General features: G+C 32.4%; 3 protein-coding genes across 3 annotated transcripts in view; 1 reads left to right on the top strand and 2 right to left on the bottom strand.

Moving 5' to 3' along the window:
* On the top strand, nt 1–12,275 carry Rim2 (replication in mitochondria 2). Its single transcript, XM_017908836.1, has 6 exons — nt 1–225; nt 1,246–1,431; nt 2,265–2,539; nt 8,797–8,915; nt 11,269–11,482; nt 11,855–12,275. The coding sequence occupies exons 1-6, from the start codon at nt 185–187 to the stop codon at nt 12,130–12,132; spliced, it is 1,113 nt and encodes a 370-aa protein (XP_017764325.1). The 5' UTR covers nt 1–184; the 3' UTR covers nt 12,133–12,275.
* LOC108553796 (peroxiredoxin-5, mitochondrial-like) lies at nt 7,154–7,683 on the bottom strand. The gene is made up of 2 exons (XM_017908837.1): nt 7,573–7,683; nt 7,154–7,428 (listed from the first exon to the last, which is right to left on the bottom strand). The coding sequence occupies exons 1-2, from the start codon at nt 7,609–7,611 to the stop codon at nt 7,228–7,230; spliced, it is 240 nt and encodes a 79-aa protein (XP_017764326.1). The 5' UTR covers nt 7,612–7,683; the 3' UTR covers nt 7,154–7,227.
* The window catches only part of Hml (hemolectin), a 20,497-nt gene continuing 16,137 nt past the window's right edge, over nt 9,081–13,440 (bottom strand). The window contains exon 37 of the mRNA XM_017908835.1: nt 9,081–9,166. The gene's annotated coding sequence lies outside the window, so the exon portion shown is untranslated. The remainder of the gene's footprint in view (nt 9,167–13,440) is intronic.

Consider the following 13,440-nt stretch of genomic DNA (forward strand, 5'->3'; position numbering starts at 1 on the left):
TGTTATTCTTCGTGCTTTTTCAAGTCAATTATTGAAACAAGAATCGAATTATACTATCGGCATAATAAATTACTACCGTTAAACACAGTTTTTTACGTTTCACGCGTGTGAATCTGTTAGTGTTCTTTCCGTTCTGTCTTTTCTTAAAGTTCATGATCCAAGAGTGACAGAATCGAGTGGAAGAATGTTTAATCGCGATACCGCGATACACCTCGTTGCTGGAGGGTGGGTGTCCCATTTCTCTATATGTTATATTAAATTCTATAATTTTAATATTTGTGTTCGATAAAAAGATGGAAATTAGAAATGTGCATTGTAAATTAGCGCCGGCTGTTTCGATTGTAACATCCAAATGATTCATTAAGAAATGCGCAATGCTTGAAATTCATTAGAAAATTATATCATAGAAATATATTTTCTAATAAATTGGTATAAAATATGATGAAATATGTAGGATATTTTATAATCTTAAATACTGCGACATTGTCGCCGGCCCGCGCTGTTACGTCACCCTCGCAGCTTTCGTATATATGTTACATATGCGTAATTGATCGTCCCAATTTAGAAACCGTGTTGTATTTTCGGCTCATGTCAGCAAGAATTTTTCACGACTGTGTCGACCTTACAGATATCAGTGTATATCATTGATTCTTTTATGGATCAAATTAATGAATCGTACATTGTATAATATGTACTCTAACCGGCTTTCCAACAAGAGATACATGTTTTCACAACGAATATATATACGACTTTCTTCGTCGTTTCTGAAGCATATATGAATCGATTAGATTTTGTCGAAACCAAGTTCAATTATCCGTTGAAAGCTATTTTTGTATCTCAGAAAGATATGTGACATACGGTTTGTTTATTATTCGAGTTATTAACTTACGTGTATATTAATATTCTAGTGATAAACTGCATCGATAATTCTAGAATATAATTTGTCATTATACATTAATATTAGTATTATAGTGTCACATATATCAAATAATGCACGAGGAAGATATAATTTTTTAGTTAAATAGACTATTTCGCCTTCTATTAAAAGTAGAGAAGGAATAGAAATATTATAATGTAGTTTATTTTTTAGTTCAAAAAATTGGAATATTAATTATGCAAATACATTATCGACTTCATTTCCTTGAATATAAAATAGATCTGTTTCTCATTCGAGTGAGAGAGGACATGGAGTATCGATACTTTTTCTAGAAGTTTTTTACATTCGGTGCATTCTGTATTTTACAGAGTGGCTGGAACAACTGGTGCTATAGTTACCTGTCCTTTAGAAGTGGTCAAAACGCGTCTACAATCCTCATCCTCCGGTTTCTATCCACCTCCGATAAACAAGGAACTTACTTCTGGTCATGTCACGTGTAAAAGTTTCCCAAAACCGGAACAAAGGAGGAGGTTATGTACTGGAGGTTATACAAGGTAATTTGTGTTATTTCATTAATAAATATATTTCATTAATCATGTTACTATAAACAATTGAAATTTTTTTTAAGGTTACGTAAAAAAATCGATAAGATTTATATCAGTATTAAGGTTTGAACCAGTTTTGATAATAAAAAGCACTAAAACAATATTTGTAACATTGATTTCTTTCCAGTAATTGATTTATCGTTATTTTTATAAATCGTATATTGTTTTGTCTTGTTATTTCCTTTCCGTATTAAGTACTAACTATGAACTCTGTTAATACTAATCATGTATAAAATCCTATTTATTTCGTCAAAACGCGTTGAATCCTTCAATAAATGTGACATTACGAAGATAAAGTATACAGACTAATTTTACGAAGCGTGTGAATGTGTTTCGAACTCGTCTGATATAGCCCAATGCTGGTGCTCAACTAATTCCTACTTTCGTGACATACCTAGTTAAAAATAAATTCTCAACGAAATGTTTGCATTGCGTTGTCGATTTTAGAAATCGTGGTGAGAGTGCAAGCATTTAAAATTCTAATACCCTTAAATCAATTTCCTATTCTTATCGTAATTATTCAAGTTTTTAAATCTTTTTCTATCATATAGTTTTCTCTGATATTTTAAAATTCTCGTTCAAGGTTCAAAATTTATTTCTTTATTTCTGGACAAATTCTATTTTGAAATCGATTACAGTATTTTGTAGTTCTTTACAATGATAAAAGTAAAAAAAAGTTGCTGGTGAATATCCAAACATCAATGAAATAGTAAATTAATAATACGATAAAAATTTATTATGTTTATATAATAATTCCTGAAAGTTCACAATGCTTATTTCAGGCATGCTTTAATTGCTTTCTCCCACTTTGGCGCATCCGCTTCTTCAGGAGGGTCTCCTCACAGTCACTCCGCGCCTGGTGTATACCAATGTATCAGATATATCGTTCAGAATGAGGGTATGCGTGCCCTGTTCAAAGGATTGGGTCCTAATCTCATAGGGGTTGCACCGTCCAGGGCAATTTACTTCTGCGCCTACTCGAAAAGTAAAGTCACCTTCAACGCGATTTTTCCCCCAGATACCGCTCTGGTACATGTGTTCTCTGCATTCTGCGCTGGTAAGTCTATTGTTACATTTCTATTTTTATTAATTATACACATATTTTTCACAAGCTCTGCGCAGCTTGATTTTGATATGATTGATTTTAGCAACTATTGTGATGTGACATACTATGCGTTGCTCAGAAGATGATTCGTGAGACGACATAAAGGCAAGAGGAGTATGCCATTTGCACCGGCTAATTCCCTCCGTCCTTACAGATACGTTGGCCTTGATATGCACTGATATTTCGACCAGTAAAGAAACCACGTGTGTTCTGTTTTTTTTTTTCTTTTTTTTTTTTTAATGTTTGTATTAGTAGTCCGACTCACATTCCTTCCGCGGATCATTCTCTAAGCAACGCATAATATATTTTAAGTGAAGGAACAAGAAAAGTGAGTGGAAAATGACACTATAAATGTGTGAATATGTATGTTATGCACTAAATAATGCATATGAATGGTGATATAATTTAATGAAAAATAGATATGGAATTAAACTATGAATGAGTAAAACTATTGAAAAAAATTGTCTTATGGAAGACTTTTTAAATACGTAATATTGTTTAAATTAAAACTTTTGCTATTTTCACCATTGTTAATTGTTTATCAATAAATCAAAGGTCGTTTTTAATGTCTGTTAAAAAAGATGAAGGATATAAACTCAATGAAGGAAACAAAATTCAAAACAAAAGAAGAAAGAAATTTGTTGAATAGAATGGTCGAATAGCGAAGTACAAAAATAGATCTACAAAGATCTAGTCAAAGCATCGTCCGGTCAGGCATAATGCGTTAGGATCGCCTTGTCCGCCTCTTCTCCCGCAGAACAATCAAGGCGGCCACTGATAAGAACCTCAGTGGGGTCACGTCGCGCGTCATTCGCCGTTATCTGGTTGAATGGACTGGTCGCAAATAACTGGTTCTAATCTTCACCGCTTCTGATCTTTTTCAGTGTGGTAACCTGGTATAACATTCAATTGTACGCCACTGATAATTTACATATCGTACGATCAAGGAAATCCTTATATATCTATGTTTGGAATTTCTTGAAGCATCTCTGCTATGGTTCTTATCGTTAGTTAACTCCGCAAGTGCTCGCATAATGAAAAGTTGGTAATCTGAATGAAAATTGTTTAAAATTGATAGTATCATGAATGTATTAAGTGATACTTCTTGTTTTAATGTTTAAAGACTATAGTGCTTAATTGCAATTAACTGAAAAATCTGCGTGGTCTGATTAATGAGCAGATAATGCTTATCCCCAGAAAGTTGAACTTTAACCCATAGTTTATTGTCGAGAACACTGATTTCTCTGCAGGGGTGCTATTACACATTTACAGTATACAATAATATACTTCAGAAGGCCAGTAATATTAAGAGGAATGTTTCGAGAAGGAAAAGTGATTCAAATGCATTAGATAAGAAAGGAGACATGGCTCACTTACGCTTTACGTTTGACGTGACTGGTCACCCATAAGATTCTTTCTTTTTCTTTTTCAAGCTTCTTCCCTTTTAGTGGGTCGAAAACGTGTGCCTGGTCACGTAGTCGTTCAACAGACGATTTTTCGCCGGCTGCTTGTACTAGTGACCTCATTTTTCGTCAGTTAGAGTAACTGCAACCCGAGACCTCATAAATTTAAAGCTGATATTTTATTTTTTGGACACCATGTTGCATTAGTCTCACTTTTACAAGGATAATAATGAAAAAATTCGGATCGAATTAATTTCTTAAAAAGAAAAAGAATTTTACTATTGAATAGAATTTAGAATTTTGTTATTCTAATAAATAAAATCATATTGTTCGCAGAATTAAAAAAAAATATTATATTCTATATAATTTTAAATCCAGAACGATAGAAGATTTGCGATAGAAAACTTGATTTGATGATAGAACTTGTTGCATACGATTCTCAAAAAATCGAATGTTCTATATCTTGTATTACAGTTATATTTTTATTTTTTCTATACTTTTTCTTTAATAGGCAGATGATCTATTAACCCCAATTGTCTTTCAAAGCCTATTTTGCCTGACTACAATTGCATTCAATTACCAATGACCTTTAAACATTTGCTGCTAGAGTAATTACAACTCATTCGTACTTACATCATTGTTGTGTGTGACAAGAAATATGTAAAAGAAACATGTCTTCCTGAGGTTCTTTCTAGATCATTTTTCTATCTCAATATCTCTTAAGCTCATGGCTATTACATTATTTCACAACTGCAAGATGTTTAATAAAGACAATTTACTCACTATTAACTGATAAAAAGAATTTGCTCGTTGTAATCATTTTGACCAGTTGTGACTATTAAGCATAATCTGCACTAAATTGCAACTATCAAGTATAATTTTACATACAATTTCATATATAATCTTTTTACATGTATTTTTGTTGTATTTATTATGTAATGTATGTTTATTTCTCTTATTACTCATAAATAACTAGAAAAAACTGTGTTCGTGTGATTGTTAAACTTGCACGGTTGTTCGATTAAAAATAGAAGGTTGTCTCGCACTTTCAATGGAGTACCATTTTTGTCCGTATGGTGGAGGTATTCTTCGCTTGAATTCCCTCTTTGAGTTTCTACGCATCTCTTGATTCTTAGTTTCTGCTTTGTCCGATATCTTTTAAAACAGGTTTGACTATAATTACTTATTTCACGTGATCAATGTTTTTCATATAGGGTTATGTAAATTCGTGTTTACATCGCGTTGCATACAAGTGAAGTCATATACGCACAAGTAAAACGCAGAAAATAGATTTGGAAAAAAGTTTAGGTTGAAACGACCCTGAATATTTTATATGCATCTACAGTTGGAAATTTTTGTTTTGTTGGGTATGGATAGAGCAGTTTTGAACGTAGTTATTAAAATTACAACATAGTGTATATTAAATGTTTATTTGGGAAGAAGAAGACTTCGTAAACAAATCATTAAATACTGCGATTGTTTATTGGCACTGCAAGTTTGCAAACAGGTATTCTGTCCTATTGACCTAGTTCATCGTCAATCGTGTCGGCCAACGCACTGTTTATCACTGAAGCATCGCTTGCGACGTATCCGGATTATGCAAGCTTTGCATACGTCCTTCGAATCTCGAAATGCTATTAACCTACTAGGTAATGCTTGAGTTAGAACATTTAATCATTAAAATATTGAAGATCTCAGCATACTACGACATCGAAATATTAGAAACTGAAATACTTAAATGCTAAAGGTACTAAGATAATTAGAATATTTAAATATTTGGAATATACATATGAAATACCAAAAAAATTTGGAACAGTGGATATATTGGTATATTTGAGATATTGAATTATATGGAGAATTAAGAATAGTAAAATTAATGTATTGCATCTTTCAATTCAATGTTCAAAGTAGTCCGAACAATGTCACTGAACATTTCATTCGCAGTCAACACACTGCGGTTCTAATGTTTCTGTTCACAGTGAGGTAGGTCAAATAGGAACAGTCAATATTTTGCCTGGCTTCTACTAAACTACAAAATCTATATATTAATATTTCGACGTCATATTTTTCTTGCCGATTTTTTATTATCGCCGGCGCATATCGTGGATAAAGAAGCATTAAAGTTATTATTACTTCACTTTTATCGCATAATCTTGTATTTTTAATTGGGCCACTTGAGCAACAAAAGCAGATGATACGTATACGCATGTAGACATACGAATGTCAAATTCGCAACCTGAAATCATTTTTATATATCATCTGAAACTAGCGATGCAAAGGCGCATTTTCATTGGTCAACGAACTGATTAACGAAATTACGGGTACGTGACAACGGGCGTCAGTGTTAACAGAATATCACATAGAGGCGATTATCTACATAACCTAGATTACGCATAGAAACAGTCGTAAGATGACTTAAAGACTATTATTTCCTCAAACAATTGATTGTATACGTATATAAGAACATTATGAAAAATATTCAATTGATAAAACAGAAACGTCATCGTAAATATACACTTTACAATGTTATTCGATATTTGAAATCCTTTAAATACGCAACTGAAATAAAGGTAAGAACGAGCTGTTACGCAGCAAGAATATTTTTTTTTTTTTTGTTGCAAATCAACATTCGCGTGCCTCTACGATGATAAGATAAATTCGTAATAATTTACGGAAGTAGCGACCACCACGCCACTCGTCACGTGCAATCTTGCGTGTTTTGATTCGTAACGCTGCGAGACTAAAATAGACAAGGGAATGCGTGTTTACGATGGACTTACGTTACACTTACGACAATGTGTAGAAACACACGAGGGAAACTTCCAATTGCGTGTCTCCATTGAAACACGCGTGCTGCGCACCACATGCTCTAAGTACTGCACGTTTAAAGCTTATTTTAGGCAACCAATGACAATCTTTATGATGGGCATTTATGTTAACCTTCAGTACATATGCAACTTCGTTCTGTTGGTTGCAAGATGAATGCAATATCTAATGGGTGACTTGAAATATGAAATTTTGAAAAATTTTATAGTTTTTTAAAGATAGTAAACAAATTTAAAAAAAATTTGAAATTTTTTGTATTGCAACATTTTTTAATTCTTGAATTTTTGAAAATTTTTTAAATTTGAATTTTTAAACTTTTCAGTTTTAGAATTAAAAAGCTTGAAGACCATCGAACAGCAAAATGTTTTAATATATTGAATTATATATACTGTTATTCCTAGACCCAATACATTAAATACAATATGTAGAAACGCCATCTGTCTGTAGACACGTAAGTTTTACATTGGATGCATCTACGAATAACTCCTTCACAATACCATTCACAGTAGTCATGGAATACCTTCTACTCCTGGTTCCTCCCAATTCCGGAATGTTTGTATCCATTCCAATAGTCTTTGTATATAATCCCGTGGGATCTGCTAGCATTCGTACCTAAATTTAAATTTATTTTTCATTTTATATTATACCTCGTAAAAGCCGATTTTGTTAAATATAAAAATAAGAATTATGTTTTAGTTTCAAAGATAATACTTCTAGGAATATTAAGAAGTCCATTATATTCGTTGACGTCACTACCTTATCATTTGCTCCTTTGGCATTTCCCCAGGCAGACATCACGAATGGATCATTCACAGCCACACAGATTATTTCCTGAAAGCCTAGAAGCTTCAGATCAGTTGACCTAAACCATCCAATTAAAAAGCAAGTCATTCAAGCAAACTATTTAAACTATAATAGTACTAAAATTAAATTAAAGTATTATTAATATTATAAATTCAATTTAAAGCTAAAACTTATTCTTCAGTATTCAAAAGCTTTTATGAAGATTAAAATGTACAATTGGAGATTCTACTTTTCAATAAAACCTCTTAGGTGAACTCTAGAACAACCAGGAACGTATGCTCCAGGTACTCCAAAGATGATGGCTTTCTTGTTAACTACTAGATCAAAAATATTGGTTTGATTTTCTGGTAAAGCTTCATACAAGGTCATGCTAGGTAATTTATCGCCTTTTCTTATTTGGGGCATCTTCGTGGTGAGGCCAGTACGGCTTCCAGAAAGGTTAGGAATATGTGAAATGAATATAAATTCATTTGTTCACTTCGATCTAATCGTGAATATCGAACAAATAAATTCGTTTCTGACTTCATCGAGTTTTATTGTCGATTTAACAAGATCGTCTGTTGCAAGTACGATAAATTTAGAAGTTGGCATGTTTACAGGAATCGGAAGATCGATCAGAGAATTTCTGCCAGCGGCTGGCTAGATTTGGAATCACGAAAAAAGATTCATCCAGCTATTCATTTCTTGGCTCGTACCTGTTTGTTGTTTGCTAGATGAATGGCGCAACTGCTATTGAATTACCGTTGCCGGTACAAGGTTGAGTTATCTGTGGTCACAGTCGTTCCAATATTTCTAGAATTGATTTTTTGTTGTTTAATGAAATAAACACTGTGACGACCATTTTGAAAAAATTAAACAGCTTTACAGTACTAAAATTTGCTATTTTATTCTCCAATAAACTCTCTTATATTAAATATTATATTATTAGGCTAAGGCATTGTGTAAATGCAAAAATCGTAATTTTAGAAACTTCTTTTAGTAATCTTAACTCTACATTGAAGATCTCTGGTTATCTTTGGTAACTTTCGTTAAGTAGTATTGGATTGGAAGATTAATTTTTCAACAATCATCTCTCAGGAACAAGCTTTAGGGAACTAGCCTTGAATAGGGCTCAGACGGTCACCGTCCGCCTCCCATTTACCAATCGGATTAAAAACACATGCATTCATTTTTCAGGTTTCGTGGCATGCACGTTGACAAATCCTATTTGGTTTGTGAAGACCAGGCTACAGCTGGACCATCGAACAAACAAAATCACTACGAAGGAGTGTATGGAAAGGATATATCGCCAATCGGTACGAAAATTCATTTCTAAGGAAAGAATTTTCTTGTTCCATGAGACATATTATAGCCAACATCTCGAACGATTTTTTTAATCCATTATACCATGCCACAAGATCAGTAACGTATCATTAAGTTTTTATAATCTGTATAGTTAGATACACAAAATCATGGTTTGTAGTCGAGTGTGTCCTGAATCTTCATTCATTATTGAAGTATCCTCTGTACTACTCAGAGGCTGACAAGTTCTAAGGCATTCCAAGCTCTGGAAAGAGAAATATGTATTAATTTTATTTTAGTTTAAAAAAAAAAAGAAGAAGAATAAATTTGAGAATATACATTCCTTTTATGATTCAGAGAGCAGGAATAAGTTTGTGGTGTTCTTGATACCGAACGTGTAAATAAGATGTAATGAATATCAAAACATACGGAATCCTTATTTTATTATATATATTTATATTTATTTATTTATTTATTTATTTATTTATTTATATTAAAGAAGTTTTCGATACAATTTATAAGGAAAACTTGGAAAGAGCGAAATCTCAAACTTTATCAGACGAAAATCAACAGTTATGTTGTAATTATTACAATATACAGTGGACATGTTGGTTCTGCAGCCAAGGATATTTTTACATTCGTACATGCATAGAAATTGACTGCCAAAATATTTGAGTCTACAACATTGTCGATATAGTTCTTGTAATGTTAAAATTGTAAATTATTATTTAAAATCATGAAATAATTTAAACAGTAGTTCTCCGAAGAATTATTATCATAACAAAATTTATTCAAAATATATTTAGGTTTCCTTTAAGTATCATTTTGATTTTATTCTACAGATATTGCATTGGCATCGTAATTGCAGCAAAATCAGTTCTAAAATTGTCCTTGTGACCTACGAATAGTTAAAATGCGCCGAAATATCTTGTAGATGAGAAAACAACATTGTTATTTATCGGAGATGACTTCTTAGGTTATTTTACATCGTGCCAAACTTTTCGTTACTGGCGCCTTGGTTGCGTCAATCTTGCCCTTCTTCATTCACGGAAAAAACTGAAGCGATCATTATGTAAACGAAAATTGATAAAATTGTACACGAAGTTTCTAGTCAAAGTAATAAATTTCAACAAGTTACTGAATTACTTATTACGTGCTCACAAGAAACTCTGTTCCAACAGACTTTAACAATATTGAAAACATTTATTATTATTAAAATTCATTGTTTTAGTAATGTGTTGCCGTAGAACTTGCCGAGTGAAAAAATAATTTTTTTATACATAATAGTTCTGAAAATGTAGCGTATAATGTAATCAGAAATTTCTATGGTGTAACATTTAGTCCTCCAGTTACCAAGCAATTATATCAACATTTTCGTTTTTCTCTTGTGATCACGCAACATATGTGTGCATATAACGATAAGATTGATTAGGTATCAAAATTTTTATGCTAGAAGCTCCATTCATTACGCACGTCTTTTCATGTCGACTTTTTTGTGCCCATTTTTATCATTCTACCTACATATTTGTCAGTCTCGTTTTACTTGCACTATATATCGATCGTCAGAGAATCAGTTACGTAAGCAAGAAAATCAATATTTTAAAAAGTATTTATGACATAGAGGTTAATGCTTTTAAGTTAAAATATATGATATAAAATTTTCCAATAATTTTTAATATAATTAGAAATATACAATAATTTATTATTTTGAAGTTTTTCTTAGGATAAATTAATACTTTGGTTCACTGAAAACTGAAACTTCCATTATCATATATGTACTTGTGAATCAAAAACAAGAGATAAGCAGTTTAAAAAATGTTATGAATGAGGGCTTCCCAAGAAAGATTAATCTCATAATTCGATCATAAATCATATGAGCTTATCAGTCATTCTCGAAAATTGATGTCTTCTTTATCTCTAAAAGTAAATATCTCCAGTACACGCTTTTTAGATTATTTCTTTATTGGAGGTAAACATGTATCCTAATCTTTTAACAGTTTGAACAATGCGATTGAGCAGATAGATATATGTATCGTGTCGAATATTTCAATTTAAATTCGTGATATTTGTGTTTATTTGTATACACATAGTGAAACTCAGCACTTGTTTTGCCCACAAATTGACCGTAATATGTAAGAATATATACATTGGATAGACTCTGATTCATATTATAAACTCATTAATTCAAAAATAAAAAATTATTTGTTTACGTAGCTATAACTTACACTATTGACAGTTCCGGTTTTTTAGGTTATTCGAAACTAAAAGCGATATTGCACATCAAATATTTTTTAATAGGAAGCTAAGATTACAATAACTTTAGGTAGTTAATAAAAACCAAGTTAAGAAACTATGTTATCTTTTCAGGGTATCCTAGGATTCTACAAAGGCATTATGGCCTCTTACATAGGAATAAGCGAGACTGTGATACATTTTGTGATCTACGAGGCTGTGAAAGCTTCTTTAGCAGCATACAAAACTACTGGCACAAACAATCGCAAAACATTACGCGATTTCTTAGAATTTATGGCGGCGGGGTCGTTTTCAAAAACGATCGCTTCTACCATCGCTTACCCCCATGGTAAGGATCGACTGTGCAATTGTGTATTACCACACAATATCGGTTTCTATTTTCTCACTCAGTTATCCTCTATTTTTTTAAGACATTGTTTAGCGATTTGGCTGTGATTCAAGAGTAAAACACCAATTTGTGCAAACTTCCTTATTCGTAAAAATCCTAATTCTTACAAACATTTTGCGCACCAATATGACTCATCTTTACTATGTGTGTGACTTTTCTCTGCACTAAAGAACTAGTTGCTCTGTAGCTTTAATGCTTTCAAACCTTACTTTATCTTAATAACGAAAACTAAAAATCAATAATTTTATATTCCATAATACCCTTCATATGATTAAACTAAAATATTAATTAAAATTATTTTAATTGTTTCAGAAGTAGCAAGAACGAGACTTAGAGAGGAAGGTACTAAATACCAGACTTTCTGGCAAACGTTGAGCACTGTCTACGCTGAAGAAGGGTTACATGGTTTATATCGCGGTCTTGGTACACATCTGATCAGGCAAATCCCAAATACAGCAATCATAATGGCAACGTATGAAGCGGTGGTATACCTGCTGAGTAGGCATTTTCACCAACACTCGTTAAATATGAGCAATGGAAGTGAATCTAAGTTCTACACAGATCCGAAGAGCAAACGGGAACTAGCCTAGGACTTACTCACAGCCCCTGAGTAAAGGGCAAATAGCTCCCATTATGTGATGAATTCTAAAGTTGCATCTGTTCAAAAAAGAAAGCAAACAAAATGAACAACAAGAACAACAGCGCCGTCCAAGAGAGCGTCCAGACACCGAAAGAAGTCAAAAGGACACACGTTACTGAGCTTGGGGGTCACGCCAGGACCAATCGAACATGTGGAAGGTAGCAAAATAGGTATCACAGGGCGTTGTACGCTGCTGTGTACTCTGTAAGCGTAGCAAAAAGTAGTCCTTCCTCCTTTCAGGTAGCGTACGTACGTACGCGAGGAACAGCCTAAACTGTCTGTCTGTCTGTCTGTCTGTCTGTCTGTCTGTACCTTCGTCAACACATTCACATACACACATGGAGGCGGGGATCGTGAAGCTGGATTAAATGAGTCGGTTATATAGGCTCAGAGTACGCCAAGAGTAAGATTATGTCACCTTCTCGTTACTATTAATCTGTTAACTGGTTCGTTTTATTATAATATTCTTTTGGACATTTCATTCATTTTGTTTTTTAAACATATATACATATTTTTAATGAATAATTTAGTTTATTTTTTAAAGATTAAAGTGTAACAATGCATATTAGTAATTAAATTTTTTCCAGTTAACAGGTTAATGAAATCATTATGATTATGTTCACTGACAGTAACAGGGTTGCCAAAAGACCCATTTCGGGCGTGTAGTTGTTTCTGAGGACTTTTGAAACACGGGAAAAATTAGATTTTAATTTTAATTCTTAAGGACTCATGTTCTTAAGATCTAATAAATGATCTAATTTTATTCTGATTAATCATAGTAGTAGTACCCTCAGGCACTATCTAAGATAATCTGTTGGCAATTAGGTACTTGAAATTCATGGTCCCGTGTTTAGGTATAATAGAAACAAATCATTTTTCCATCTGATGCAGTATTGCAATCCCTCTAGAACAACATGTACACTTAATCTAAACCAAAAGTTACTATCAACTATTATGTAAGAGGCAGGTTGCTCTTAAGGGATTCATTGTACTAATTTCTATATCGTTGTTAATTATCATTTCTTCAGTTAACGATTACTAAAAATCGAGATCTTTGTCTTCTGCTATTCTTTTTAATAAAAAAGAAAATTAGAAAATGATACTATCATAATTATAAGTCTTCAAGATAATGAGAGTGGACGACTGCTGTATTTGCTTCTATTCGTGTTAGTATAAGAAGACGTATTATTATTATTACTACAATTATTACTATTATTATTATCATTATTATTATTATTATTATTATTATTATTATTAT

Source organism: Eufriesea mexicana, unplaced genomic scaffold, assembly GCF_001483705.2.
Source record: "Eufriesea mexicana isolate 0111107269 unplaced genomic scaffold, ASM148370v2 scaffold13223, whole genome shotgun sequence".
Classification (NCBI taxonomy): domain Eukaryota; kingdom Metazoa; phylum Arthropoda; class Insecta; order Hymenoptera; family Apidae; genus Eufriesea; species Eufriesea mexicana.